We start from the raw sequence: 27,878 nt of genomic DNA, 5'->3' as shown, positions 1-27,878 counted from the left end.
GACCTTCGACACACTCTTGTATTTGCCGCGGTCATATTAAGAGTAGGGATCAAAGTAGGTTGACTAAGCTGCAAGGCGCGAATACGAGTATAAATAGGAACATTGAATTCTCATACAGGCTAAGACGACATACCTAAAAAAAATATTTAATACAAAAACATACATACAGGCGTGATTTTATGTATATATGTACATATGTACATACATAAAATCACGCCTGTTTCCCGGAGGGGTAGGCAGAGACTACCTCTTTCCATATGCCACGATCTCTGCATACTCCTTTCGCTTCATCCACATTCATAACTCTCTTCTCGAAACCGCCGAGCTTGCAGGTTTCGAGTACTTTTGACCTGATCCTTTACCAGGACGTCCTTAATTTGATCAAGATACGTTCGTCTAGGTCTTCCCACTCCGACCTTTCCCTCCACACTCTCCTTGTATATCTACTTAGTCAACGTGCTTTCATTCATCCTCTCTACATGACCGAAATAATAATAATACAAAAACGGCCACTTATAATTATGTTTTCATTTAATAAATAAAATAATAAATAATTCACATAAATTACCTACTTTTTATATTAACAATTAACAGTTCGTTTTATAACGAAACAACGCTATTTTGTTATAGTATAGACACATGCTACACGACATTTTAATATAAATATCGCGTAAAAAGCACTCTTTAAATTTGATTAGGGCTATACAAAGCCTTTCAACGCATAAGGAGTCTGTCGCATTCCAAAGACGGTTATAACATGCCACGGTGTAGTGGGCTTACCCTAATTCTTTGTCAATCGTTGACGCACATAGAAACTAAACTGATTTTTCTTTTAATAGACTTAAGTTTATGACAATAAGGGTCAATTTACACCGAAAGTGAAGCAGCTGAAACGGCGCATTCGCTCGCGGTTTTCAAGTTATCCAAGCGATTGTATTATAGACATGGCGATAGTGCCTAAAATTATACGAGTTTGACATTAAAACTGCTCTTCGCTTCGCTTACATCTCGGTGTGAATTGACCATTATTAATCTAGATTCGTATTTTCAGTACACATTTTAGCGGGGAAAATAGAGACCATTCATTTTTGGCACACAACACCCCGTCTGATCAACGTGCGCCACACGTTTTTAACGTACCATTATCTAGAATCTTCTCAATTCATTTTCAGGAGGTTTACATGATTTCATATATATTGTTTTTACTGGTAATTTCCTTTTAAAAGATGTATTCTTTCTTAAATAACGAATAGAAATATGTGTGCTATAGTTTGTTCAGCATCCTAGGTACTACGAAACGTCAAAGATCTATGTTGACATTCACCCTCAGATTCAACTAGAAATTCTGATATGATAAATTTTCTCTTGGAAATGAGAAACAAACTGTAAATCAAACATTCTTATGCATGACTAAGATTGTAGAGAATCAAAAAAAGTATAACGAATTTCATTTTCGAAGCAACCCTTAAATGGATCTGACACAAACATCAATGAATGCGCAATGTAGTTTATAAACAACACTCACATTATTGCAAAAAAAGTATAGTAAATTCATGTCTAGATTTTTTTACTCATTTTTCCTAGACAGTAATACACGTCTTTTACACAAATATATTTTTTTAAAACGTAAAAAAAAAATCATCCATTTAAGGGTCCCTTAAATCATTGTTCTCTGGCTATTTATACGATAACCGACTATTTTTTGTTGTAATCTATATTACAATGAGGGTACAGAATCACACAATCCTTTTGTTCTTGTCCATCACGTGCTGCCTGCACGTACTTATAGTAACGAAGTGCCATTTTGCTATCTGCAGGAGGTAAAAGTTCGCTTGAATCTCTGAAAAAAATATAACAAACAAAAAATATAGAAAAAAAAAATATTTAGGTATTACTGTGGTAAATTTCGGACATACATACAAACCATCACACCTGTTTCCCATTGGGGTAGGCAGAGACTACGGATTTCCACTTGCTACGCTCCTTTATGTGTGGAGAAGAAGTGGAAATGGATAATTATTTCTCACCCAAGCCTCTTTCCTTCGAACTTTTTTAATTAAAGATTGCTTGGCCATCACTCAAAAGAAGAATCCCAAGGTTAACCTAATAATTAAGCATAGCCTCTTCATAAGACGCCTTTAACGTCATGACAAAGAGATGGATTGGTCCTTTTCTCTTTAACATTGGTGCCGGGAACCACACGGCGTACGGTACGGGATAAAGACGTAATTATATGTATATATAGTAAATAGGGTAAAGGGTCATGAAGAGAGTTATGAATGTGAATGAAGCGAAGGAAGTATGCAGAGATCGTGGCAAGTGGAAAGAGGTAGTCTCTGCCTACCCCTCCGGGAAAGAGGCGTGATTTTATGTATGTATGTATGGTATGTATGTATAGTAAATAGCTGAACATGGCCTATCAGTCTTTTCAAGATTGTTGGCTTTGTCTACCCCGCAAGGGATATAGACGTGATTGTATGTATGTATGTATGTTATATGTATATACTCACTTGCTTAGCTCGTTGGAGACTAGATTACTGTAGGGTGCGTGGCTAAAAGGGTCTCGGTACAAAGCGCATACTGCCCTATCCTTGCATCCGGGGTCGTTCGCACCGAGAGTAAGCAATATCTTGTCGACTCGCTCTAACAGATTGCCGTAAAACTTTTCCGCTGATTGAGTCTCCTGAAACAGAAGGGAATTAGTGTTGGGAAGCGTTACGATAAGATTAATACTGGAAATTACTATAAATCCCACACTCTGGGCGTCTTTAGAGTGTAACGCCTTGCTAGCGCCAGCGTAGCGGTATGTGCATCATATTTATTTATTTAAGGTAGATATACACAACTCATTCTCATATAAATATATTAATCTGAACAATGTATTCTCTCGTCCACATTCTATTCTAAGTTTGGATAATTGTGAAGTTGACGTTGTTGAAGAAAATGCTGCAGTGCAGTTTGTTACCGCTACTTCTGCACTGACGCCTTGGAAGCGGCAGTAAACTTAGTTTTAAGTAATTTATTTGACGTCAACCAATGTTGTGAAACCAAACGTGTTGACAATTATTAAGCGATATGAAGTATCCTAAAATAATTAATAAAAATTTCGATTTTTTTTTTTTTCAACCGGTCACCATCGATAACATCTTTCAAATTACATATTATACAAAATAAATTTAATACAAATTAAATAACCACGAGCTAACACGGGGAAATATTGTGGAGGTCTGATGGGAATCGCTTCGTGTTAAAACCCGTCTCACTCAGAGTCAAGGACGTACCCCGAGCTCCTCTCTAGAGGGGTGAGGATGTAACCCTGACTAACGCCACGAGGAAGAAGAGAAAAAGAAGTATACGTACAGGGTCTGTTGCAGCCAAGATCTGTTGCTGGTGTTTCACCAGCTCAGCTTCCGTCTTCACCCTATTTGTCTCAGTCAGTTTCGCGGCAGACACCCTCAGGATCTCGTCCCTGACTGGAGACGGCGGTGCCCTGGCCGCTAGAGAGGCTGCGCGTATCTGAAATTTCCATTGGTATAAAACTTGAGTAGAGATAATTTTGAAAGTTTAATTAAGTGAAAGTGTTGTGAAGTAGAAATTTTTGTTTAAAAAAAAACCTGGCGGTTTTAATGTCTGTTCATCGCTATTTCGTAATACATAAAGAGTAATTTGAAGATAATAATACTGATTGTTCAACAATCTATGTATAATTTTGTGTCCTAAATAAATAAAATAAAAATAATAGTAGGTAGGTACACTTCTTGTAAATGTTCATGTAGCGACACCTAATATCTTAGAAGTACCTTTCTACTTAATTATGGTAAAAGTAAGATTATTTGTCCTTAGTCCTTTTCTATTAAATATAAACCGACCTGTTTTAGAAGATGTATAGTATAAATAGAAGCCTGACTGAATGGCGTTGGGTTATGCCAACATTTATAACATGTTCCATATAGTGTCACATATAGTAATCTAAATAACTTATATAATGAAAGTAATAATCGTAATAAGTTCCTAAATTCAATCGATATGTATATAAGGGTCTCAATTTATAACAAATTCTTAAATTTATCAAATTTTTTTTTTATTATTTTATTTACCAATGCTTCCTTTTCTGCGTCAACAGGATCTTTTGGTTGTTTTTTGTGTCTGTAGTAAGGATTTGGCGGTCCCACCGGCCTGTAAATCGACCGAAATAACATATTATTATTTATCCAAAACTCAAAAAACATTGATAACTATTAATGGAAAATCAACACCTCCGTTATCTATACTAAACCAAGTGAATACTGGTAGATCAGCTGACCGTGGCCTCTCAGTCTTTTGGAGATTTGAGGCTCTGTCTACCCCATAAAATTGGGTATATATAACTAATTTGAAAATGTCAGCCATCTTCGCCTTTATATACATCTTTACTAATATTATAAAGCTGAAGAGTTTGTTTGTTTGAACGCGCTAATCTCAAGAACTACTGGTTCGAATTGAAAAATTATTTTTGTGTTGTATAGACCATTTATCTAGGAAGGCTTTAGGCTATATAACATCACGCTGCAACTATTAGGAGTGAAGAAATAATAGAAAACGTGAAAAAAATGAGGTAAATCATTCATCCTTGAGGGCTTCAATGTCCAAAATAACTATACCACGCGGACTAAGTCGCGGGTACAGCTAGTTTATTAATAGCCTCAGTGGTAAGCAACGCATGAGTAAGGTTTCCCTGAAAAGGTTGCAGAAAAAATATAGGACTTATTTTGGGTAAAAACCTGTGTCACCCAATCCCATATCATATTCTAAGACATACTCGGGCTCCTCTCTAGAGGGGTGAAGATGTAACCAGGATTAACGCTAGTATGATGAATATATGTGGATGAAGCGAAGGAAGTATGCAGAGATCGTGGCAAGTGGAAAGAGGTAGTCTCTGCCTAACCCTCCGGGAAAGAGGCGTGATTTATTGTATGTATGTATGTATGATGAATATTTTTTTTCTTTTAAACGTATGGCAATTATGAAAAACGTGTCTGCAATTTGTCTGGGACCCATGAAAATCTCGACAGACGCTTAAAAGTCATCTATGGTTGTCAAAATTCATGTTTACCTTCCTCCGAGGTGTGAGGTCACTCTTTGTCCTGAAGGAGATACCACAGTTGGGACGACATTGTTACCTGCTGCGTACTCTCCGACATTCATTGAAGGTCCTTGAAAAATAAACCATACTGAGACCTCTTAGCAGTGGTGCTTGTTTATATCGACTTTACTTATGAACTTTAAGGCTAATGGGAAGTATATATTACACATATCATAGCTGTGTGGTCCCCGGCACTTAAGAGTAGGACCACTCCATAACCTGATCTTGTAAAAGGCGACAAAGGGATAGCCTAATTAACTTGGTATTCCTATTAATTGTAGGCGATGAGCTAGCAACCTGTCACTATTTTAATGTCAATGTAGCCATACAGCTGTTGGCTGTGTCTACCCCGCAAATTATATGTATGTATACATATCATCACGTTTACGTTATATACGTTATCGTTTCTTAAGTGCCGGTAATCACACAGTGCAAATTTTCCAGCTAGATGAGAGAGTCTTACTGAAAATACATGGTGCCTAAAGGCTTACCTGGAGGCATGCCAAGACCCCAAGAATTTATGTCGTTCATATCATTCACGTGAGGCTTGAAGCTGGCTATAGCGTTGCGATGTATATCAGATGCTATATACCTGAAAATATAATTCGCACAAATTATTTTACAGGCAACGGGCTATCAACCTGTCACTGTTTGAATCTCAATTCTGTCATTAATGCAAACAGCTGAACGTGGCCGATCGGTCTTTTCGAGAGATATACACGTCTATATCCCTTGCGAGGTAGACAGAGCCAACAGTCTTAAAAAGACTCATAGGCCACGTTCAGCTATTTAGCTTAATGATAGAATTGAAATTCAAATAGTGACAGGTTGCCAGCCTGTTGCCTAAAATAAGAATCCCAAGTTTATAAGCCTATCCCTTAGTCGCCTTTTACGACACCAATGGGAAAGAAATGGAGTGGTCCTATTCTTTTTTCTTATGGTGCCGGAAACCACACGGCACTTTTCGCAATCCTCTTATCATGTTCTAATTTTTTTTTACATTTTTATTAGCAGTATGCAGATAACAAGATTAGTGCGAGGTTGTTTTCAATACAACCATTGGTCAACAAAAAATTTTTCTATGATGACATACATACATATAATCACGTCTATATCCCTTTAGTTGTAGACAGAGCCAAAAGTCTTGAAAAGACCACAAAGACAGAAGAGGCCACGTTTTTATGATGATAATGATAAGATGATATGATACATATAGTAAAAGCTATACTTACTCACTGCCAAGACCAGGCCCCGAGAGTTCCCACTCTTGAGGATAGAAGTCGGAGGTGGAGGGAGGACCCGCCGCGTGAGGTTTGACGACCACTGATGACGAAGCAGGGTATGTGTACCCATGGTGTGATGGCTAGACCATAAGGATAACAAATCATTAAAAAAAACCTAATAAATATGTTGTGAGGAAGAACTAGATTTCGCCTAAGTCCAAAATCTTTTAAGTATTATGAGACATATATATTATCACATATTTATCCCTTACGTGGTAGACAGGGTCAATTTTCTTTAAAAGAATAGAATAGAACTAGGTAGAGATAGAATCTGATTGACATCTTAACAAAAGCTCAAAAATACCTTATGATGATGTGTGATCAAGTGATGGTGATGGTGATACTTCGTCGTGTGATAGTTGTTGTGGTACCACGAGCACAGTTTGAAGATATGACTCAAAGCCGGGAACAGGAACAGAAGGAATTTCAGGAACATCTTCTTCGCCGTCGTGACGCCGAAAATTATCGGAAGAACGAAAACTAGTTTTAGGGCGATCAGTTTCACAACGAGTATAATGCCTATCGCGGCCGTGACTAGTTTGCGTTTCAGCATTTTTTCTGAAAAATATAGATTGCAAAAATAAAAAAAAAATAAAAAAAATCTCGCCTACACTGTTCTTTATACATTTTAGCCATACATACAAACAGCCTCCTTTTGAACTGCTTATAATTGTTCTTTTTTGTTTTTTATCTTGTTTTTCTTGTTGGTGCTATAAACTATCTTATAGATTATCAAAAGCGTTTTATATATATATAACCGTATAATATAAGTTAGAGAAAAAAAGCTGTAACTTACTGATTTTGTGAAAAAACAATCTCCCTTCTTCTTTCTGCTCCCTAGGTTCCAAGTCGATGTGGACTAAAGCACCAGTTTTCGTCAGAGCCCTTGGAGATATTTTCAAAATGGCCCCGTCAAATAGAAATTCAGGCAGTCTCATTTTCATGTCGTGAGTCACCAAAAATTTCAAGCCTTTATCGTATAACGAATCCGTCACTTCTTCCAGTGGTGATTCTGTGAAACAAAATGTTGACAAGGTTAGGTATTGGTGTTGTCCGTGTGGTTCCCGGCACTATAGAATAGGACCACTTAATTTCCTTCACATGGATGTCGTAAAAGGTGACTAAATGAACAGACACAATTCATCAAGCGCTGCATTTACCATGATCCTGAAAAAGTTGCAGACATCAGACTTCATATGAAAACCTGACTTTCCAAATCAAGGATCATAAAATTCACGGTGGCTCAAATTCTATAGATATAAAAACAAATAGACTTGGGATCATGATGAAGTTCATCCAGGTTCTCACATTCTGACGTTTCTATTTACACTCTTTGTACCAAAACAATCAAACCCCTTAAATTAGTGATATCGTTATCAATATCACTCCATACAGGAACACGTAATGATGAGAGACAGTCTAATGATTCATTTTCCATACTCAATACAAGTGAAGTTACTCGTAATGTTCGTAAAAAAACGACTAAAGACCTAGAATTTCCCCGGTAAAAGCGCTGTTTTCTTATGTAATTGTGACTTTCAACCACATTTCCTACGTATTGTTCTTCTTTGGTTCCACGTTCCAATTTTATTTGTATTGATCTTCACTGTTAACTTTCAGTACTAACTTGAAAGTATTAAACTTGAAATTAACAAAAGTGTAGATAGTTTTTCATGTGAACACTTTTTTGGTGGCGTTGTGAATTTTGTAATGATGGGTAAAAAATGTTAAAATCCCGTCAGGACACGTGACCTGTTCAAACATTCGTAAGATGGCGCAGGGCGTTTGAACGACATGTGGGTGTTTCCATGTGGGTGTTTTTTTTCTATACATACATACATAAATATGGTCATGTCTATATCCCTTGAAAGGTAGACAGACAGGCTTGAAAAGACTGAATGACACGTTCAGCTATTTGGCTTAATGATAGAATTGAGATTCTAATAGTGACAGGTTGCTAGCCCATCGCCTAAAAAAGAATCCCAAGTTTGTAAGCCTATCCCTTAGTCGCCTTTTACGACATCCATGGGAAAGAGATGGAGTGGACCTATTCTTTTTTGTATTGGTGCCGGGAACCACACGACACATTTTTTTTCTACATTTGTAATAGCGTTAACTATTTTTTTTCCTAACCTAGGTTCACTGAAGCTTCGGCCAATTAAATGCACGAATGCAATTTCATATCATCGATTTATGTCCATTGCATGTCGCCTAGTAATTTACCGTAATCTTTGCATTTTGGTCGCATGCGCTATGAAGCTGCATTTTTAAATCGTGAATAAATTTACGTCCACGCACATCCGCGCAATAATTAATAAGTAAATTGTTTTGTGACCGTTTTGCACGCGTATCCAAATGTAAATTAAGGGAATTTAAAAAAAAAATAGGGAATGGTTTCTAAGCTTAAGATTCTTTATTTAAGATGAGCCCATCCAGTCACCTGTCACTATCTCTATTCTATCTGTCTATTCCATAAGGGATAATACCTTATGGTTTTTAATTGGTAGTTGTATTTTTCTGTCATGTGTTTCTCGGCACTTCGAAATAAGACCAGCCGACTACATCTCATTTCAGTGGATAACGTCAGAATCAACTTGTACCAAAACCCTCAAAATTAAGTAATTTTTCTCTAACAGATTAGTAAGTACATTAAATAAAACTTGTATAGAGTCAGGAAGTAATAGATATTACGATTATAAGAGATTAATGTCTTAATTTCAAATTCTTTATTGCATATCATAAAGTAGGTACCTACATCAGTTGAATTACAGTTACTGCTTATAAATAGGTACAATATGAACCTTGTTGGGCATCGCAATTATAAAATAATATATCTCAGTTCAGCCTACATACGTGGAATATTATTCTAAAGAGAACCTACAAAGTACTAATAAATAACACTTAATTTACGTTGTTGACTGTACAAAACCCTACATTTACTCTCGTAAAAATATCAAACTTTAATTGGTTAACCTAGGTCGTGGAAAGGGGTTATAGTGAATGCACATTTGAGTTCACCAACCAACTACCATTTCATATTGTTAAAAATATGTTTCGTGGTTTTATGCCATTTAGCCCTTGCGGTTTATGTGACAGCCTACCACAGAGCACTGACGATCGTCGCGCCCACTTCGATACGGCCTTTTGCTCTGTGCTATAGAATGTCACGGGTCGTTAACCTAGTCAGCTGTTAAAAGAGTCTTCTGCGGAAAGGATCTTTTTAACTGCGTTGCATACTCTATGATCCATAGTAAATTTAGTGAATACTGGTAGATCAGCTGACCGTGGCCTTTCAGACTTTTGGAGATTTGTTGCTCTACGCCGTAAGGAAAAAGGGCCTAATAAATTGGGTATATATTTTTAATTTGAAAATGTCAGCCATCTTCGCATTTATATACATCTTTACTATTATTATAAAGCTGAAGAGTTTATTTGTTTGAACGCGGTAATCTCAGGAACTACTCGTTCGAATTGAAAAGTTATTTTTGTGTTGAAAAGACCATTTATCGAGGAAGGCTTAAGGCTATATAATATTATGCTGCAACTTTTAGGAGCTAAGAAGCAATGGAAAATGTGAAAAAAACGGGGAAAATTATTCATCCCTGAGGGCTTCAATGATGGCCAAAATAACTAATCCACGCGGACGAAGTCATGGGCAGAGCTAGTATATAATATAAGGCGAAGGTGACATATATATGTGATACATATATATATTTATACTGTTCAGCATGATCAAAATGCTGGTGACACAATCATATACAAAATGACGCAATCCAATTTAACATTTAAGAACACGTAATAAAGTTCATTGTTATGCATGAAACGACGCAAAATAAGACGTTTTCTAATGAAATGATCATAAAATCTCGTTTCGATTTTCGGTCTTTTTGGCTTTCTACAAATGAATTCCAATGTTTGGATTTTGTATGTCTGTTTGTGTGTTAGCACGTCAGTATGTTTAAACGAAAGTTGAATTGAAAGTGAAGTGATAGCAAGTAAGTGTGAATTTCACAAGGTCACTAGATCGATTCCGGTTCGTCTTACTAAGTTACTAACAAGTACTTTAATGATAGGTGATTTTGAACTTTCGCATTGCAATATATTATTTTTCATTCATGTTTTTAATATAGATTTAATAGATCTATATTTGTAAATTGACGTCCGGTGAAAATGCTGCCGTGTAGTTTGTTCCGCCGCTTCTTGTACACATGCGCCTTGGAAGTGGTAGTAGATATCATTAGATTTAAGTTAAGTGATGTTAATAAGTGATAAAACGATTCTATTCTTCATTCACATATTAAATGAACTTATCGTATTTATTTTAAGGAATAAATGATTATGATTATAATGTAAGCTTGTCGATTTAGGTTCAACATGATCTAGCCTCAAGCATGTAGACAATGTGCCCTCGTCCACGATTTCTTTTACACATGCGCTTTGGAAGCGGTAGTAGATATAATTAGACTCTTAAGTCAAGAGTTAAAATTTTGAAAATATCTATTCTATTGTTGGCATACCCTGATGTACTAAATACTTTCTGCATGCATTTGCACTTTAGCACAATGACGTCCATCAACAAAAATAATTAAAAAAGACAAAGACCAGAAAAGCATCAGTTAATTAGCATTTGTCCAAGAAAGTGGTGAAACTTGACTCGTGAGTGATTTAGGTCCCGTCTCCCATTTTCTAAAGTGAGTTATGTGACAAGAATGCAGAATAGGATGTATGCCTTATTGACTATTGTTTGAAATGCAAATTCGTTTCACCGTGACGAGCACGGTAAGTACCTAGCTGAATGGCCTATATTAAAACCTACCTCTATTGTTTACTTAGATTTTTCTATTGAACTTACTGAAAGAAAATTACATGCTTGAAGTAGATGAAGTTATCTTAATCATAAAGAAAATCTCATCTTTCATCATCCAATATTCATCTCTTCTCTCATGGGTCTACTGGAAGAGATTTCTATTGAAATAAGTAGCACCTTTGTTATAAAATGCTTCTGTATATAATTTAGTTTACATAAATAAATAAATAAAGCCTATCAGGTTAGTTACAGTCTTCTTACTCGTGGAGAATCAGAGATAAGTAAATAATAACTCTTGAATCTTAATCGTTATTCCATCACGGTTAATAATTTTATGACGGAACTATAATGTAAATTAATGAGTATTTTCAGTTTCTATCTGATTAAAGCAGTCTGGAGATGTAAAGCAAAGTATTATTTCTTGCTGGAAGACTTCCTAATATATATATAGGTGAATGTGCATTAAGTAATGACACCTTATGCACATTTGCCAAATTCCGTCAAAGTTCAAACTTAACGACGAATCGTTATCAAGAAGATCTTTCAGTTCTTGTGCCTCAAAACAGATATAATTTTAATTCATAATTTTATTTTATTTCATAATTGTAATTTATTGATATATATTAATATTAATTAATATATATTTATTAATTTATATCCAATTGTTGCGTAAACGTAGGTGCTAGATTAAGGTCTGTACACATTTTAATTGAACCTTTAAATTGAATTTCTTTATTAAAACCCTTTCGGCGTTTTATTGTGATTTTGTTAAAAATCTTACCTGGTTCTTCATCATCCTTTATTTCATTTTCTTCATCAAATGCTCGGTCCTCGTTTACTTGATTCCTCTTACTTCCCGTGAGGTAGATTATGTTGGCTTCTTTAGTGTACTTATTGATATCAACAGCATTTTTCTCAAAACAAACATTCCCGAATTTCACATCACCATTGTAATTCAGTTTGTCGTCCAAGAAAGAATAGAAGTTCTTTTGCAAACAGCTCACTGACGGATTCACTGTACACTTGTTTAATATATCATCCCATAAGGAATTCCCAGTCCTAAACGTTCCATTCTCATAAATATTCCCAAAAAACCTTCCAGTAACAGCATTTAATAGTTTGACTCTTTTGGCTATATCATTGTTAACACTAGATGAATTTTGACTACATTCAATAAATTTTATATTTGCTACTAAAAGTAAAATTACAGCTAATTTACTTATATTTTCTATTTTTTTCAGTCTGTTTGTTATTCTTAAAACTTTTATATCGGGACTATCTTTTCTAGCCATTGTCAGAGCATCACTGTTTGGATTCTTCGAATGTTTTCGTTTAAATAACTTTTCAAAGCACACAAAGGGCATTGGGTATGTCACTATTGTTCACCCGGTGTATTAAATCCATTATTTTCGGGTCATAAATATTAATTTTCGAAAGTCACATGTGTATTGTTTGTGTCATCTCTTCTCCGGAAATAGTAATCTTAGAGGTCTTCAGATCAGTAGCTCATCTGAAACGGAAAGAGAAATTTTATAAGATAACTAGACAGGTAGACGGAAATAATTGTAATTTCAAGAGAATGTACACAACTTATAGACCTGGTAGGTTTCACTTCTGATTTATTAGGATCGAGGTTCCTGACCAGATTAAATTTCAAAACAAGCCTAATGTGTATCAAGCTACTTGCAATGTAATCGTAGGCTTCCGTAATAGTAGTTTTCTTTTAAGATTTAGATCCAGGTTTAATATTGTTTTTCCGTGATCCTGATAACAGGTTACCATTAAAAAACATAAGGTAAATGTCCCATCAGGACTTTCCATGGAAACTATATCAGAATATAATAATAAGGGGAAGAGAGATAGACAAGAATAAAGACCACGTCCTAGACTTACATAAGTCCTAAACTTAACTCTTATTGGATCATCGTAAAAGCTACACTAGATGAATGAACCTAGTCACTTTGCCGCGTTTTACGACATCAATGGAAAAAAATGGAGTGGTCTCGTTCAAAAGTACCTACCAGGAACCACACAATAGATAGGATAATACAATTACAAGAGTTTAAAAGTTTCTTGCAGTCCGTATAAAAAATTTTAGGTTATTATCAACGTAACAAGAAGAATGATTACGTTTAAACATTCATCATCTGATTTTTAACTTACCTGCCTCATTGAGCGTAGCGAATAAAGAAAGCAACGGTGCATTCCTAAAGCCTAGCGTGATAGTATTGCGATATTGAGTAGCATTTTCTCTCATGCTATGCTTACTAATTTGGGTGTTAAGATTACGAAGACTTATTATTATTAAGAGTACACATGTGTATCATGTGTATCATGTGTAGTGAAATGTATTTTTTTAGAGACATTAACTTCCTTTGCCTTTCCGAAAAAGCAGTGGAAAGATATGAGAAAATGGTGGAAAGAAACGTAGAAGATAAATTCTGTACAATTCTGGCGTGGTAGTGAAAAACAAATGTATGTAGCTTCTTGTCCTCCTATGCAAATTGGTAAATATAGTCAATGGGAAACTTTTGCAATTCTTTCAATAAAGTGATGGGCTAGCGACTTGTCATTGTATCTGTTACCACTCTCGTCAGCAGAACGTGTCTCTTGAGTTTTGTGCACCGGAGGATTTTAGTGGGTAGACTGGCACACTCTAGATGCCCGGAGTCCCACACTCTTCCCCGGTCGACCGTAAAAATATTTCTCTTAGACAACAAAAAAAATGGTTGATATTGAGCAAACATCATGAACTAATTTAATTAATGAAAGGTCTATTGAGAACAGTCGAGAATCGAGCTTGACCAGTTTATTTCTACAAATATGGAGCCTTGTCGTTGGCAAGTAATACGTTGATATGGCATTAATATGGTGAGGGCTCTTAAGAGTTCTAATCTATTGAAATCATTAATATTTTATAAGTCAAAAAACTTAGCAAAAGCTTACGTTTTTTTAACCTCAAAGAAGTAAATTAAAGCTAATATACAACAAAATGTAATAGGCGGAGGCTACATTATTTCCAGTTGCAACGATCCCTGCATACTTTTTTCGCTTATTCCACATTCATAACTCTCTTCATGCAAGCTCGTCGGTTTCGGGTACTCTTAACCTGATATTTTGCCAACGTGAAGCGGAGAGTTTATTTTTTTAGGAATTAAAACGTTATTTTTATTGATCGGGAATTAAAAACAATATGTAATCTATTTATGATGAATGCATAAATCGTGTAGCAAACTAACGGAATAATGAGAATCATGCGTTACAATTTTAGCGGAAACGTTTGTTACTTTTCTCACATATGTAAGTGTTGCACTGGTTTACTTGGCATTATATGAAGAAAATTATCAATTGGGATGACACTACAAATGGAAATTCAATTATGCAAAAGGTTTTAATAAATAAAAATTATCAAGGGTTTGAGACTTGACTATTGATAAATTTTGTTAAGTTGATGTTGAGGCTCGATATTAATTCTTTCAGTCTTTTCAAGACTGTTGGCTCTGTCTACCCCGTAAGGGATATAAATAAATAAGTAAATCAAAAACCGAATAAATAAATATATAGGTATTGGATAAATAACACAGATTGAGTAAGCTCGAAGTAAGTACAAGACTTGTGTTACGAGAAACTAACTCAACGATACTATATTTTGTAATAAATATTTATTTAGATAAATAAACAAGATTAATTTGTGTGTAGGTATCTTCGATCGTAATCTTCGATGTAACAAGAAAGGGTCTGCTATCATTTTTGGTCTCAAATTTTATTGAAATAATCCTATTTTCGAAATGTCTGCGGCAAATTTTTTGGACAAAAAAAAACCGTTACTTCTGTCCTTAGCAATAACTAGCCTACTAGTACAAGCATGATTCTTTTACTGAATGTAGAATGAATTTCTTCGTTCATCCAGGACAGGAAATTACATCAAAGCAGGTTAAGCTTCCAACCGGTGCGACCGACACACTTATTTACCACACTTTTCTTAAAATTGTCATATTTAGAAGGGCATTTTCTACATCTTTAGTTTTTTACTCATACGTACATACATATAATCACGTCTACAGCCCTTACGGGTAGTCAGAGCTAACAGTCTTGAAAGTCTGATAGGCCACGTTCAGCTGTTTGACTTTATAATAGAATTGAGATTCATATAGTGACAAGTTTCTAACCCGTCGCCTAAAAAAAGAAGCCCAAGCCCATAAGCCTATCCCTTAGTAGCCTTTCACGGCATCCATGGGAAATGAAGTGGTCCTATTCTTTTTTTCTATTGGTGTCAGGAACCTCACGGCACTAATCTCTTCTTTTTTCGTCGTTACCTTTTCCCACTTTCTACGCGGGGTCGGCACAGTATGTTAGTTTTTTCCAATTACTTCTGTCGATAGCCATCTCACTGGTTACTCCTTTCTCCTCATACTATCCTTTACGCCGTCCATCCATCTCTTTTTCGGTCTTCCACTAGGTATTTCTTAAACCTTTCACGGCACTTATCTCATGGGGCCAAAATTTTTACATAATAATAAAATTAATTATCCGTGTAGGAATGAAAACGTTGTATGTATCTCAAACAAATTACACAGTTACCAAATATTTGTATGTATCTAGGTTCATATTATGGCAAAGCCGCTCTGAATACAAGTTCGGGTACCTACCGGTTTCCAAACTTTCACTGATTTTGTCACATTCTCTCACACACCTTTTTAGTTCCCCTTCATCAAAGCACTGATTGCAATTTCATCTTTTGAATTACAATTCAAAATACACTAATACATCATGTACGTAGGTACATGCAATCATCAAAAACAATCATGATGACTGATATGATGATGTAACAACATGAATAAAAATGATATAACAAAAGAAATTGAAAAATAAACCTGCACATTCAGGCTGATAGATGTGTGACCTTGTCCAAATATGGGTAAGATCCCTTTGCAAAAGTTATGGAGATCGCTTCGTATTAAATCCTGACCTGAAATCCTAGACTCCTCTTCAGTTTCAAAATAGATAACAGAGTATCACACAAAATTAAACTTCATGAACAATTTATAATCAAAGATAGGCTACCACTTAAAAAGCGGAATAAACTACACTTTATTGCATCATTTTTATCTGGGACTAACGTCAAAAAAAGTTAAAATAGGATATAACTGTAATAATTGTAATCTGTTAAATAAAAAGATTTGAAATATTTAAAGTTTGTAAGCATTTTCCTTAATCGACTTTTACAATATGCGCTGGTAAAGAAACAACTGTTACACTCTGTCTTCATAGCTACCAGACCAGCGACCAGCATAGGAAGCTTTGAAAGGGTTCAATAACCCTGTATAAAATCAAATTGACCTTGGTTTTACCTTGGTCATGATCATAACCTTACATGTTACGTAATTTAAAGAGCAATTTAACTGTAACACTTTTTGCAATTAACAATGTTAATGTTGTTTATATTTTTGTCAACGTTTATTACATAACCTGACAAGACTAGGTCTCTATTACTTTTACAGGTACATACAGAGCCAGGTGGGATGCAAGAGAACACGCGGCCCATCACCAACCCGCTAGACTGACCTGATCAATTTTTGCAATTAACAATGTTAATGTTGTTTATATTTTTGTCAACGTTTGTTACATAACCTGACAAGACTAGGTCTCTATTACTTTTACAGGTACATACAGAGCCAGGTGGGATGCAAGAGAACACGCGGCCCATCACCAACCCGCTAGACTGACCTGATCAATTTTTGCAATTAACAATGTTAATGTTGTTTATATTTTTGTCAACGTTTGTTACATAACCTGACAAGACTAGGTCTCTATTACTTTTACAGGTACATACAGAGCCAGGTGGGATGCAAGAGAACACGCGGCCCATCACCAACCCGCTAGACTGACCTGATCAATTTTTGCAATTAACAATGTTAATGTTGTTTATATTTTTGTCAACGTTTGTTACGTAACCTGACAAGACTAAGTCTCTATTACTTTTTAAGGCCCATCACCAACTCGCTGGACTGACCTGATCAAAAAAGCTACTGAGTTTACCATGATCCAGTGTACTCGCATCGTCAGTAACGGGCAGAAATGGGAGCACATCACTGAGAGAACAATCCTCGGGAAAGAATACGACCCGCCGAACACCTCTCCGTGTACCTCGTCTGCACAACCACGACCACTCTGACAAGAGTGTTTGATTAAGAAGACTTTTTAAGGAACATACATTATAGTCACGCCACTATCCAGTAGGGATAGGCAGATACTCTTTTCACCTGCTACAACCCTTGCATACGTCTTTTGCTGCATCTACACGCAAGATGAGAAATATAAGTTTAAGATCTAAGTTAAATTTTAGCATCTTTATAATACTAATTAATACGCAAAACCAAAAACGGTGAAGCTATAGATAAGAACTTCCTTCCCCACGAGAAGAATTGTGGTGTAGCCCAGAATTTACAATTAGTACAATATGAAAACCAAATATTTATGGTAATGTGCTTAAATGCCGTGAAGAAATGTTGCAAGTTCTTTAGTCTGCCGCCATTAAAATGAATCTTTTTTTATTTTTAGATCTTAATTTAATAAAGCATTATTAGTTTCAAAAGAATAGTAGTTTCAGTACATTTATTACTATTCTCTGTTTAAGGGGGAGACTAAGCAATTCGCATTGCTTTCAATTTGACCACGAGCTGCCACCGACACCAATTATAATGGAAAGTGCAAGATTTCTTTACATTTTCATTAATGTTTTAGTACCTACTAATATAAAGTGTATCGTAAGAGAAGGCCTGTGGTTCCGACCGCGTAAAACGGAATAAAATCTTGTCAGCTAATGTCTCTTATTTACACAGGAAACATTGAGAATTAAAACACAAGAAAAAAAAATAACATAGATTCTGCTTATTTCGAAAGAAATCTCTGACAGCGGACCCGAGATAGAAGACATGATGGAAAGGGCGACAGGCGTGAACTCACTCCACTCACACAACTACTTAAAGAAATGCATTATATAAAATATTACAAAATACATATGTAAATACTAAATAATAAATTTTCTTAAAATATATACAATAGATACCAAATTAGCAAAGCTGGGAGAAATATTTTTTTTTAAATTGGAACAGTGATTTAGAGTCACGGTAGGCAATGAGTTCTACAATCTAACAGTATGGAAAGAGGAGTTAGAGAAAAAGGCCGTACGATGATTTGGGAGTTTAAGCATGGTTCTACGATGGTTATACGACCTGCATGGAATATCTCTTCTTTCAGAGGTTAATTTGAGATGTGCATTAATATATGTGAGTCAATAAATCAGACTGTATCACCTTTTTTTACACGTTTCTCTTATATGTATTCTGATAGAAGTCAAATTTCAAAGATAGTGAGAAGTGACAAACTTATTGCCTAAAAGACTCCCTAGTTTATATCCTTTGATTGACTTAAACAATCTGTGACAAAAAGAAGGAACTGACACAGATGTTTTAGAATTTTATTACCGCTTTTTCTGCACTGACGCTTTGGAAGCGGCAGTAAACTTAGTTTTAAGTAATCTATTCGACGGCAACCAAAAGGTATGACAATTATTAAGTGATGTTTTAAATGTGCCATAATTTTTTTTATTACCAGATCATCAAAACGCCAGCCTTGCCAAAAATATAGAAATAAAATGTATATTCATCACAATGATTGGGCAACTTTCACATTTAAACCTTATACTTACCTATCGATAACATTCCTACACACTTTGTCATTAACGCCACCTCCATTCACAATATATCTTCGGCAGTAACACTGGCAAATGCGATTAACTTTTGATTTCAAAATGGCAAGTGAAATGATATGGACCAATGAATTTGAGTTTATAAAATTAAGGAAAGCGAAAGGTTGACGTCACCGCGACAGTTCAATTTTTTCGGAAACATCATTTGTAACAAACTTATACATAATTGGATTATTATTAACAGATTTTTTTTAAATGAGGAGTTTTTAAATTCTTTATGTATTATACGTTTTTTTTAGATTGAAATGAGCCTGTAAGTAACTGTTACCGACGACATAATTTTTGAACGTCTTTTTAATTTTCCATAAATCCATAAGAGTATTGGTTAGCACTCAAACTAATGTACATATAAGTACATAGAAAGAGTTAGATTTGAACATGTGAATCTATAAGCGAACATACAAACATATAGTCACGTCTATATCCCTTGTGGGGTAGACAGAGCCAACAGTCTTGAAAAGACTGATAGACCACGTCCAGCTATTTGGCTCAATGATAGAATTGAGATTAAAATAGTGACAGGTTGCTAGCCCATCGCCTAAAAAAAGAATCCCAAGTTTGTAAGCCTATCCCTTAGTTGTCTTTTATGACATCCATAGGAACGAGATGGAGTGGTCCTATTTCTTTTTTGTATTCGTGCCGGGAACCACACGGCACCATCACAATCTATAAGCATAACACAAAAAAACCGAATGAAGTAAATACAAATTCACAGTATATGAATGTCCGCGCCGATAGGAAACAACTCTGTAAATATACTTTCACCTAGAAAGCAGTTATTAACACATTATGCGATCACACACGTGCGCTCAGAAATCATTAGTATTTGTAATGAGCATACCTACGAATAATGAGGACCAGTTTCGCGACTTGAAATTCTTAAAAAAAACTGACATTAATCCGGGAATATCTTGTCGATCAACGTTTGGAAGTAAAATAAAACCTGCTTGCGAAAGTGACAAGTGAAAATTTTTAAATTAATAACATTAGAACTTTTACCGATTTGATAATTTGTGTGGGTAATTCGTTTTACTGTTGAGGAAATACATTGGGTTTACAGAATAATAATGTCGTGGCTTCTTTCGGAACTGTATGTGAATTATCTACTCTTGACAATTTTGTACAAATAAATAAATCACATGGAAACTTACTTAAGGGCTTATTCAAACTATTTTCCATCTCAAAATACGAATAAACTAAGTATATTAAAAAGATTTTTGTTGAAAAATTAATTTAATAATAACGAAAGAGAGAAATGTTACGTTTTTGTTGTTTTTGCCGTGTGGTTCCCGGCACCAATACAAAAAAGAATAGGACCACTCCATTTCGGGTTAGTAGTCGATTGGCACGAAAATTATTCGCACGATCGTGCGAATCGTCCCCTTTCAATAAAAATATTTTTTTAGTAGGCGATTCGCACGGATGTATTTAAATTTCGTGCGAATCGACCCCTTCAAGAATTAGTAGTATGCGATTCGCACACACCTATTTTTTATCGAAAAGTTTCAAGAAAAAGTACAGTCACGTACAAAATGCTTTCTTTTAATACAGTACACAAACGATTTTTAAGGAAATCAAGGTATTATATTTTACTTTGTATCTATCAGAAAGTGATTTTACATAATTCACAGTTAAAATAACTTAAAACCATAATTATAACCAAGATTACAATTAAAATCACAGTTAGTACAATTTATAATTAAATATTTGGTATTGCATTTTTATAGGTAAAATTAAATTTGTCTTAACTACAAAAATTTCGCAATTATAGGATCACTTAAAAGTTTTTTTTTTATTCTGATGCGGTTTACTTAAAATACATGCCATTTTAAACTGCCTTTTTTTAAAACTCTAATATATCAATTTATTAAATATTACCTCTTAACTAGTATTTTGTGCCTGACTGCGATGCCAATAGAGAATTATTTCATTTTAATATTAATATTCTAGTATATTGTACATGACTGTACTTTTCGATAAAAAATAGGTGTGTGCGAATCGCATACTACTAATTCTTGAAGGGGTCGATTCGCACGAAATTTAAATACATCCGTGCGAATCGCCTACTAAAACAATATTTTTATTGAAAGGGGACGATTCGCACGATCGTGCGAATAATTTTCGTGCCAATCGACTACTAACCCTCCATTTCTTTCCAATGGATGTCGTAAAAGGCGAATTAGGGTTAGGCTTACAAACTTGGGATTCTTTTTTAGGCGATGGGCTAGCAACCTGTCACTATATGAATCTCAATTCTATCATTAAGCCAAATAGCTGAACGTGGCCATTCGGTCTTTTCAAGACTGTTGGCTCTGTCTACCCCGCAAGGGATATAGACGTGACCATATGTATGTATGTATGTTTTTTATATATACCTAATTCCAGATACATTTTCATGTATTCGTATAATGATGATTGAATGCAGGAGAAATCCCATAATATACATTTAAATATACCAGTTGATCAGAGAAAGTTTCGATAGGAAATAAATAAAAGTCATGCAATAAGTTGATGTTTGATGAAGTGAGATATAATCTATCTTGACCCACATCGAAATAATAGTGTTCAAGTACTATTGGGTAAAAAACAATTGATTGGTTGAAATTTAAAAAAAAAAAGTGGAATATAAAAAGAACACCATAAATCAAATTGGGTAAGTATTTTTTTCTATATTTTCCACAATTGTAAAAGTCAGTCAAGGGAGAGGCTCATAAGCGATGGTCTAGTACCTAATCTTTTACTTTTTAAATCTCAATTCCATCATTAAGCCATACTGAACGTGGTCTTCCAGTCATTCCTAGAATATTGGTCCTATCTACTCCGTAATTGTTAAAGACGTGATGCGTATGTTTTTAACCATCACTACACGGCAACCTCGATCAACTGCAAGCATTGGTTACTGTACTTACACTCTCAATCTATTTATAGCCACTTCTAAAGTTTTAAGACCTCTTACATTTCACTTTCATTGGCTCGCCAAGATGTTATTTATAATATTAACTTTATAATGGGTGAGAGCAGACAGAGTATGTCTAAGACATGGGAGAATTCTATAGGTTAATATGTTCTATCGATTATTTTTAGTACAAGTCAGCCAATAAGTCACTTGTCGTGGTCCGTTATTTTTCTTTTATATCAATTGATTGAAACATCAATCAATTTGTGTGTATTTTATTTGTCTATTTGTAAGAAAAAAATGTACTAATAGCTATATAATTTATAAAGATTGAGCACACTCGAAAGTTGAATTTATGTATTGTATATACATATGTCGATAAATAAGTTAGTATAAGTAAATGATAAACTTTTCTTATTCTCGAAGCAATTTTTAGATTATCTTAGTACATAAAACCACCTTTAAGCTCCGACACAGTTACGTTATCTGTAATTAAACTAACTATAATGAAATAGTTTAGATTTGTTTCAAGCTATTATATACAGGCATGTATAATGACTATGTAGATTTAAGAGATCTATGTATATTTGTAAATTGACGTCCAGTGAAAATGCTGCACTTTGTTCCGTCGCTTTTTCTACACACGCGCTTTGGAAGCGGTAGTACCTAGTTATAATTTGATTTAAGTGATGTGACGTCAATAAGTGATTGTAACCAATTATGATAATTCTATTCTATTTATTCATTTTATGTAGTATTTTATTTATTATATGTAGTCTGTGTAAGGTTTGGTTTATTAGTTATACATTAATATCTGTTAGGTATGCTGCCCACCGGATTACACGTTTTACCTTTCACTATCCAAAAGGTCGGTTGTAAGAGATTGCTTAGCTATAAGTTCCCCTTTGCTCAACATATTCTTAATGTGTGTTTCTACTACATAAGTATTTTTCATATAAATAACCGGGGAACGAACGAGAGACCTCAGATATAATGGCAAGACCATTATCACTGTGTACATCGAAAACAGCAAGACATTGTTCTACAAAGTTATTTCTCTTAAAAGCTAACATAAAGATGTTAATAAGATTTTGTGTAAAATGTTTAAGCTATGTCAACATTTGAATAGAAGTGAGCTATTCACACAGATTTTCCACGCGACGAGGAAATTGGAAAATGTGGAATGGAATATGTTTAACTTGTTTACAAACTTTCTGAGACGACAGCGACACATAAACCTACAAATTCTTTTAAAATGCTACGTTGGAAAGTTACTTAATATCTTTACAAACAATGAAACTGCAATACGTAAATTTTGTACATATACATATGGTCACGTCTATATCCCTTGTGGGGTAGACAGAGCCAACAGTCTTGAAAAGACTGATCGGCCACGTTCAGCTACTTGACTTAGTGATAGAATTGAGATCCAAATAGTGACAGGTAGCCCATCGCCTAAAAAAGAATCCCAAGTTTATAAGCCTATTCCTTTTTCGTCTTTTACGACCACGGGAAAGAGATAGAGTGGATCTTTTATTTTTCTATCGGGATAAATCATGTATATTGGGAGTATTATTATAAAACCGTCGCAGATAATACCTGTCTCTTTTTTGACGAAGCGTGTTGCTGATAAGTTTCTGTCGGCATTTGACGAAGCATGTTGCTGATAATGATCTTTTTTTAGGATTTGAAAAATTTTATAAATTATCAAGTTAAATATGACCAATACAAGTATCTCAGTGGAAAAATAGTGAAAGATTGATAGTTAAAGAAAAATTCTAGCGAGTCAAAAATAAATGTATAAAGAACAATTCGATATATATTAATATCGAATTGTTATATTTTGCTATAAAATATAACAATTATTAGTTATTACACTCCCGAAACCGCCTAGCTTGCATGAAGAGAGTTATGAAAGTGGACGAAGCGAAGGAAGTATGCAGAGATCGTGGCAAGTGGAAAGATAGTCTCTGCCTACCCCTCCGTGAAAAAGGCGTGATTTTATGTATGTATCTCGTAAATATAAAAAAGTATTGATTGGACATAGCAGTACTGACTGAACGTCACATTCCAGTCTTTTCGCGATCATTGACACTATCCACCCCGTAGATAATATGAATGACAATAATGTTTAGCAATAAGAACTGTCAATGGGAGAGTCATCATAAGAAGAACATATCTTGAAATAAAACATGTTAGCACAAAATAACGAGCCTAGCAAGTAAATCACAAAGGTACTGATTAAAATGCAAATAACAAAAAAGATACAAGTTTCTCCGTAAAACTGAAAGTGCGATGACCTTGTTAACTCGAGACGAAACATTAGTCAGTGGACCAGCCCCGTGCCATGGCACGTAACGCGCGGCGCCGTTTATATAGCGCGAAAAAACTATCGCTGTCCCGTCCCACGTCATAATGAAAAGCGGAACAGCGATAGTTTCTCGCGCGATGAAAACGGCGGCGAGCGTGCTATGCTGAGGAGCTGAGGGGTTAGTAAACGCGGATTTTATCTAAAAACTCACTTTACCCGCGACTTTTCTCAATAAAAAGGCTTGTTCTTCCTCACGGTCAACACTATCTCTGTACCATATTTCATCAAAATCGGTTGAGTAGTTAAGGAGTGAAAGTGTTTAATATTAAATAGGACACTGATATACTGACATATCAACGCTCTATATTAACCGCTGAGTGAGATTTGATATTTGGCATGTAGGTTTCTCGTAATGTGTACTAAGGACGGATTTGCCAAAATTCCCGCGGGAATAGCAGGAGTTTTTCGATTCACGCGTGTGAAGTCGCAAGCGCACTTTAGTGTTTCTACAACAGAAGATCATTCAAAACAAAATTTCTTGCCAAAAACTTATTATACGTCTATGAATATCGCCCATTTTGAATTCATACATTTTCACTTCAGAAAACCTTGTAAGGCCATGACCGCAGACCTGTTTTAAATTAGTCGGTCGCACGATAATATGGCAACCAGTTCCGACACTGTCGTTTCTTTTATAGCTACAGGTTGCCCGTGACTTCGCTTGATTTTTTTATTGACTGCAAAAAAGATTTAGAAGTTCAATAAATCCTGTTTATACGATTACGACGTAATAATATTATTTGTACATACATATATAGGTACATATAATCACGTCTATATCCATTGCGTAGTAGACAGAGCCAACAGTATTGTAAAGACTGATAGACCACGTTCAGCTATTTGGCTTTAAGATAGAATTGAGATTCATATAGTGACAGGTTGCTAGCCCATCGCCTAAAAGAAGAATCCCATGTTTATAAGCCTATCCCTTAGTCGCCTTTTACGGCATTCATGGTAAAGAGATAGTAGATAAGAGTAGTCCTTTTTTTTATTGGTGCCGGGAACCACACGGCACATTACATAACATATGGGCATACAACGGAAAATAATTTAAAGATAACAGAAATCTCTTTATGTTATCTTTAAATTCAAACACATTACGGGAGTGAAGTTCCGTACAAAAGCTAGTATTTAATATGAAAGTAAGGATGACCGTTTGTCTGTCTGTCTGTAGTTTACGGAAGGGCGCAGTATTTAGCACACTTTCACTGTAGGTGCCGGATTTCGTATGACGTCAATAAGGACGCGGTCAAGAAACGCCTAGGTATTGTTTAGTTTTATTTTTTATTTTTTTTAATCTATACTAATATTATAAAGCTGAAGAGTTTGTTTGTTTGAACGCGCTAATCTCAGGAACTACTTGTTCGAATTGAAAAATTCTTGATTCGTTGAATAGACCATTTATCGAGGAAGTCTTTAGGCTATATGACATCACGCTGCAACTATAAGGAGCAAAGAAATAATGGAAAATGTGAAAAAAACCGGGTAAATTATTCATCCTTGAGGGCTTCCATGATGCCCAAAATAACTATTCCACGCGGACGAAGTTGCGGGCACAGCTAGTATGAAGTAAATCTCTGGCTCTACTTCTAGCATTACTTCAAAGATGAAACCATAATTACGCTGAAAGACATGACTCTCCAACTTAATAAATAATCGTCTTTGCGAGAGTAGGTATTCGCACTATCTACCTCGTAAGGTATAAGGACGTGATTGTATATGTATATAACTAAATAATTGTATTGACGGTCTCAACCGCGTAAGTCGAATAAAGTTCCAATGTGATCACATCCGGAAAAACGTCCTTATACAAAACAGCCGTTTCTCGATTTAGTATGAAGCTTAAATTTCAAAAATTTTGTCAGTAAGTACGACGTCTGTTAGTCACTAAACGAATCAATAATAATTAATGAGTTTTTAAAAATATAAGTCAAAAATAACAATAAATAAATTAAAGATATAGGGTCAAATTATAGATTTGTCTCTCATTAAGATTTTAAGCCCATTATTAGCTGGATGGCTTATAAAAAGATTCATTTACAATTTTGTAGAAAAAAGTAAAAGTAAATCGGTGTTCCATTCAGTTATTTCATATTATATTAGTTGCGTGACATTTTATAACGACGCAAACTATATAATTAATATATGTAGAAAGTTAAATACTTGAAATCGATTGTTTATTTTCACTAGAATTGGTTATTTATTACTTTAATAACTTAAACTGTATTTAAGATTTCATTTCACATTTTAATTGTTACCGAAGTATTTAATTACAACTTAATTAAGTAATTGTAAAAAACAAATGCATAAAGTATGGTTGCGTTATGCGTTAATATCACGTACTAGAGGCCGCCCGCGACTTCGTCCGCATGGTAACCGTATCAATTCCGCGGGAACTCCGGGGCAAGTAGCCTATATGTTATCTGGGTCTTCAGCTACCTACGTACCAAATTTCATCGTAATCGGTTTAGTAGTTTTTGCGTGAAAGAGTAATAAACATCCATACTGACATCCTAACATACTCACAAACTTTCGCATTTATAATATTAGTAGGATAAATCGGACGGTTTAAAAACGGGCAAGTACGAGTGGGATTCGCACACGCAGGGTTCCGTACCATTAATTTTTATCGAAATTATTCTTTATCTTGTTAACTTCTTGTTGGATCATGTTAAAACCAATATTCTAGTGTCGTTTTTATTAAATTAAGGATTAATATTTTTTCGCTGCATGATGCGTGAGGATCTGAGTTTGTAACTAGGATTAATTCCAAGAGGAAGTGGAAGTTTCTGATATCAGGGAACGATCGTTAAGGCATTCCTTTTCCGACATTGGCTTCGTATTTAAATGCCGTGATCCCAAGAATCACGAAGATTAAAAAAAAAACGCGGGCAATTGCCATTAGTATAAAAATCGTGCGGTTTCATTTTCACATACTCCACTTATCCATTCTCCATACAGCAGAATTAATTACTATAAGTATCTACCATCCGTACCTACAAATTATGATAAAAAAAGGTTTTGTTTCTTTCTATTTTTATTAATAAGTAATCAATAAACTCCGATACTAATTTGTTAAAACTTAGTAAACAGATAAAGAAGGCGTTCAGGAGTAACATAATATTACTTTTGAAAATAACTACAATAGCGTAAAACCCAGGCAACACTTAATCTAATAAAGCAGTAAATAAAATAACCAGCATCCGAGTCATGCAACACGATCTAAATTTTTGCTTTCACAAATCTGCAAAAACTTCGGTAAGTTCACTTCTAAAATAAACGAAAACCACAGAAAAAAAACTTAAAAAAAAGAAGAAAAACTAACCTATAAACACTGCAATCTTATCCCTCTTGCCAAAATCACTGACACATTTTCAATGTTTACGTTCGATATACAGGTCACCACATATACAGAAACTAACAAACACAACCACGGTAAAAGGTAATGGTTAACGTACTAAGTTATCTCTGGCCAGGTGGGCGAGATAGCGAGAACGTCTCTCTTTCGCACTGTAGTAGTGATGTGAAATTATCGATGTCGACACTTTCAATTTTGATCGACATGTTAGCCGCTGTATTCTACTTAGGTATGGCGCGAATGGTCATAGCTTATCCTACGAATCTAATG

The 27,878-nt window shown here is 35.0% G+C and overlaps 1 protein-coding gene across 2 annotated transcripts in view; it reads right to left on the bottom strand.

Moving 5' to 3' along the window:
• Positions 1-641: 641 nt before the first annotated feature.
• The window catches only part of LOC106130651 (uncharacterized), a 67,441-nt gene continuing 40,204 nt past the window's right edge, over positions 642-27,878 (bottom strand). The window contains exons 1-11 of one of the 2 annotated variants that reach the window (XM_060951104.1): positions 27,576-27,697; positions 11,994-12,722; positions 7,202-7,417; positions 6,710-6,963; positions 6,355-6,485; positions 5,614-5,714; positions 5,093-5,192; positions 4,098-4,176; positions 3,361-3,516; positions 2,511-2,683; positions 642-1,840 (exon numbers count right to left, since the gene is read on the bottom strand). In XM_060951104.1, coding sequence (XP_060807087.1) covers positions 1,696-1,840; positions 2,511-2,683; positions 3,361-3,516; positions 4,098-4,176; positions 5,093-5,192; positions 5,614-5,714; positions 6,355-6,485; positions 6,710-6,963; positions 7,202-7,417; positions 11,994-12,576 — 1,938 coding nt within the window. In that variant the 5' untranslated portion in view covers positions 12,577-12,722; positions 27,576-27,697 and the 3' untranslated portion in view covers positions 642-1,695. Of the gene's footprint in view, positions 1,841-2,510; positions 2,684-3,360; positions 3,517-4,097; positions 4,177-5,092; positions 5,193-5,613; positions 5,715-6,354; positions 6,486-6,709; positions 6,964-7,201; positions 7,418-11,993; positions 12,723-27,575; positions 27,698-27,878 lie in introns of those variants that run through there. The other variant, XM_013329548.2, reaches the window with a different exon arrangement.

This window comes from Amyelois transitella, chromosome 23, assembly GCF_032362555.1.
Source record: "Amyelois transitella isolate CPQ chromosome 23, ilAmyTran1.1, whole genome shotgun sequence".
Classification (NCBI taxonomy): Eukaryota; Metazoa; Arthropoda; class Insecta; order Lepidoptera; family Pyralidae; genus Amyelois; species Amyelois transitella.
Note: the sequence above shows the minus strand (reverse complement) of the source record. Positions and strands in the feature narration are given on the sequence as shown.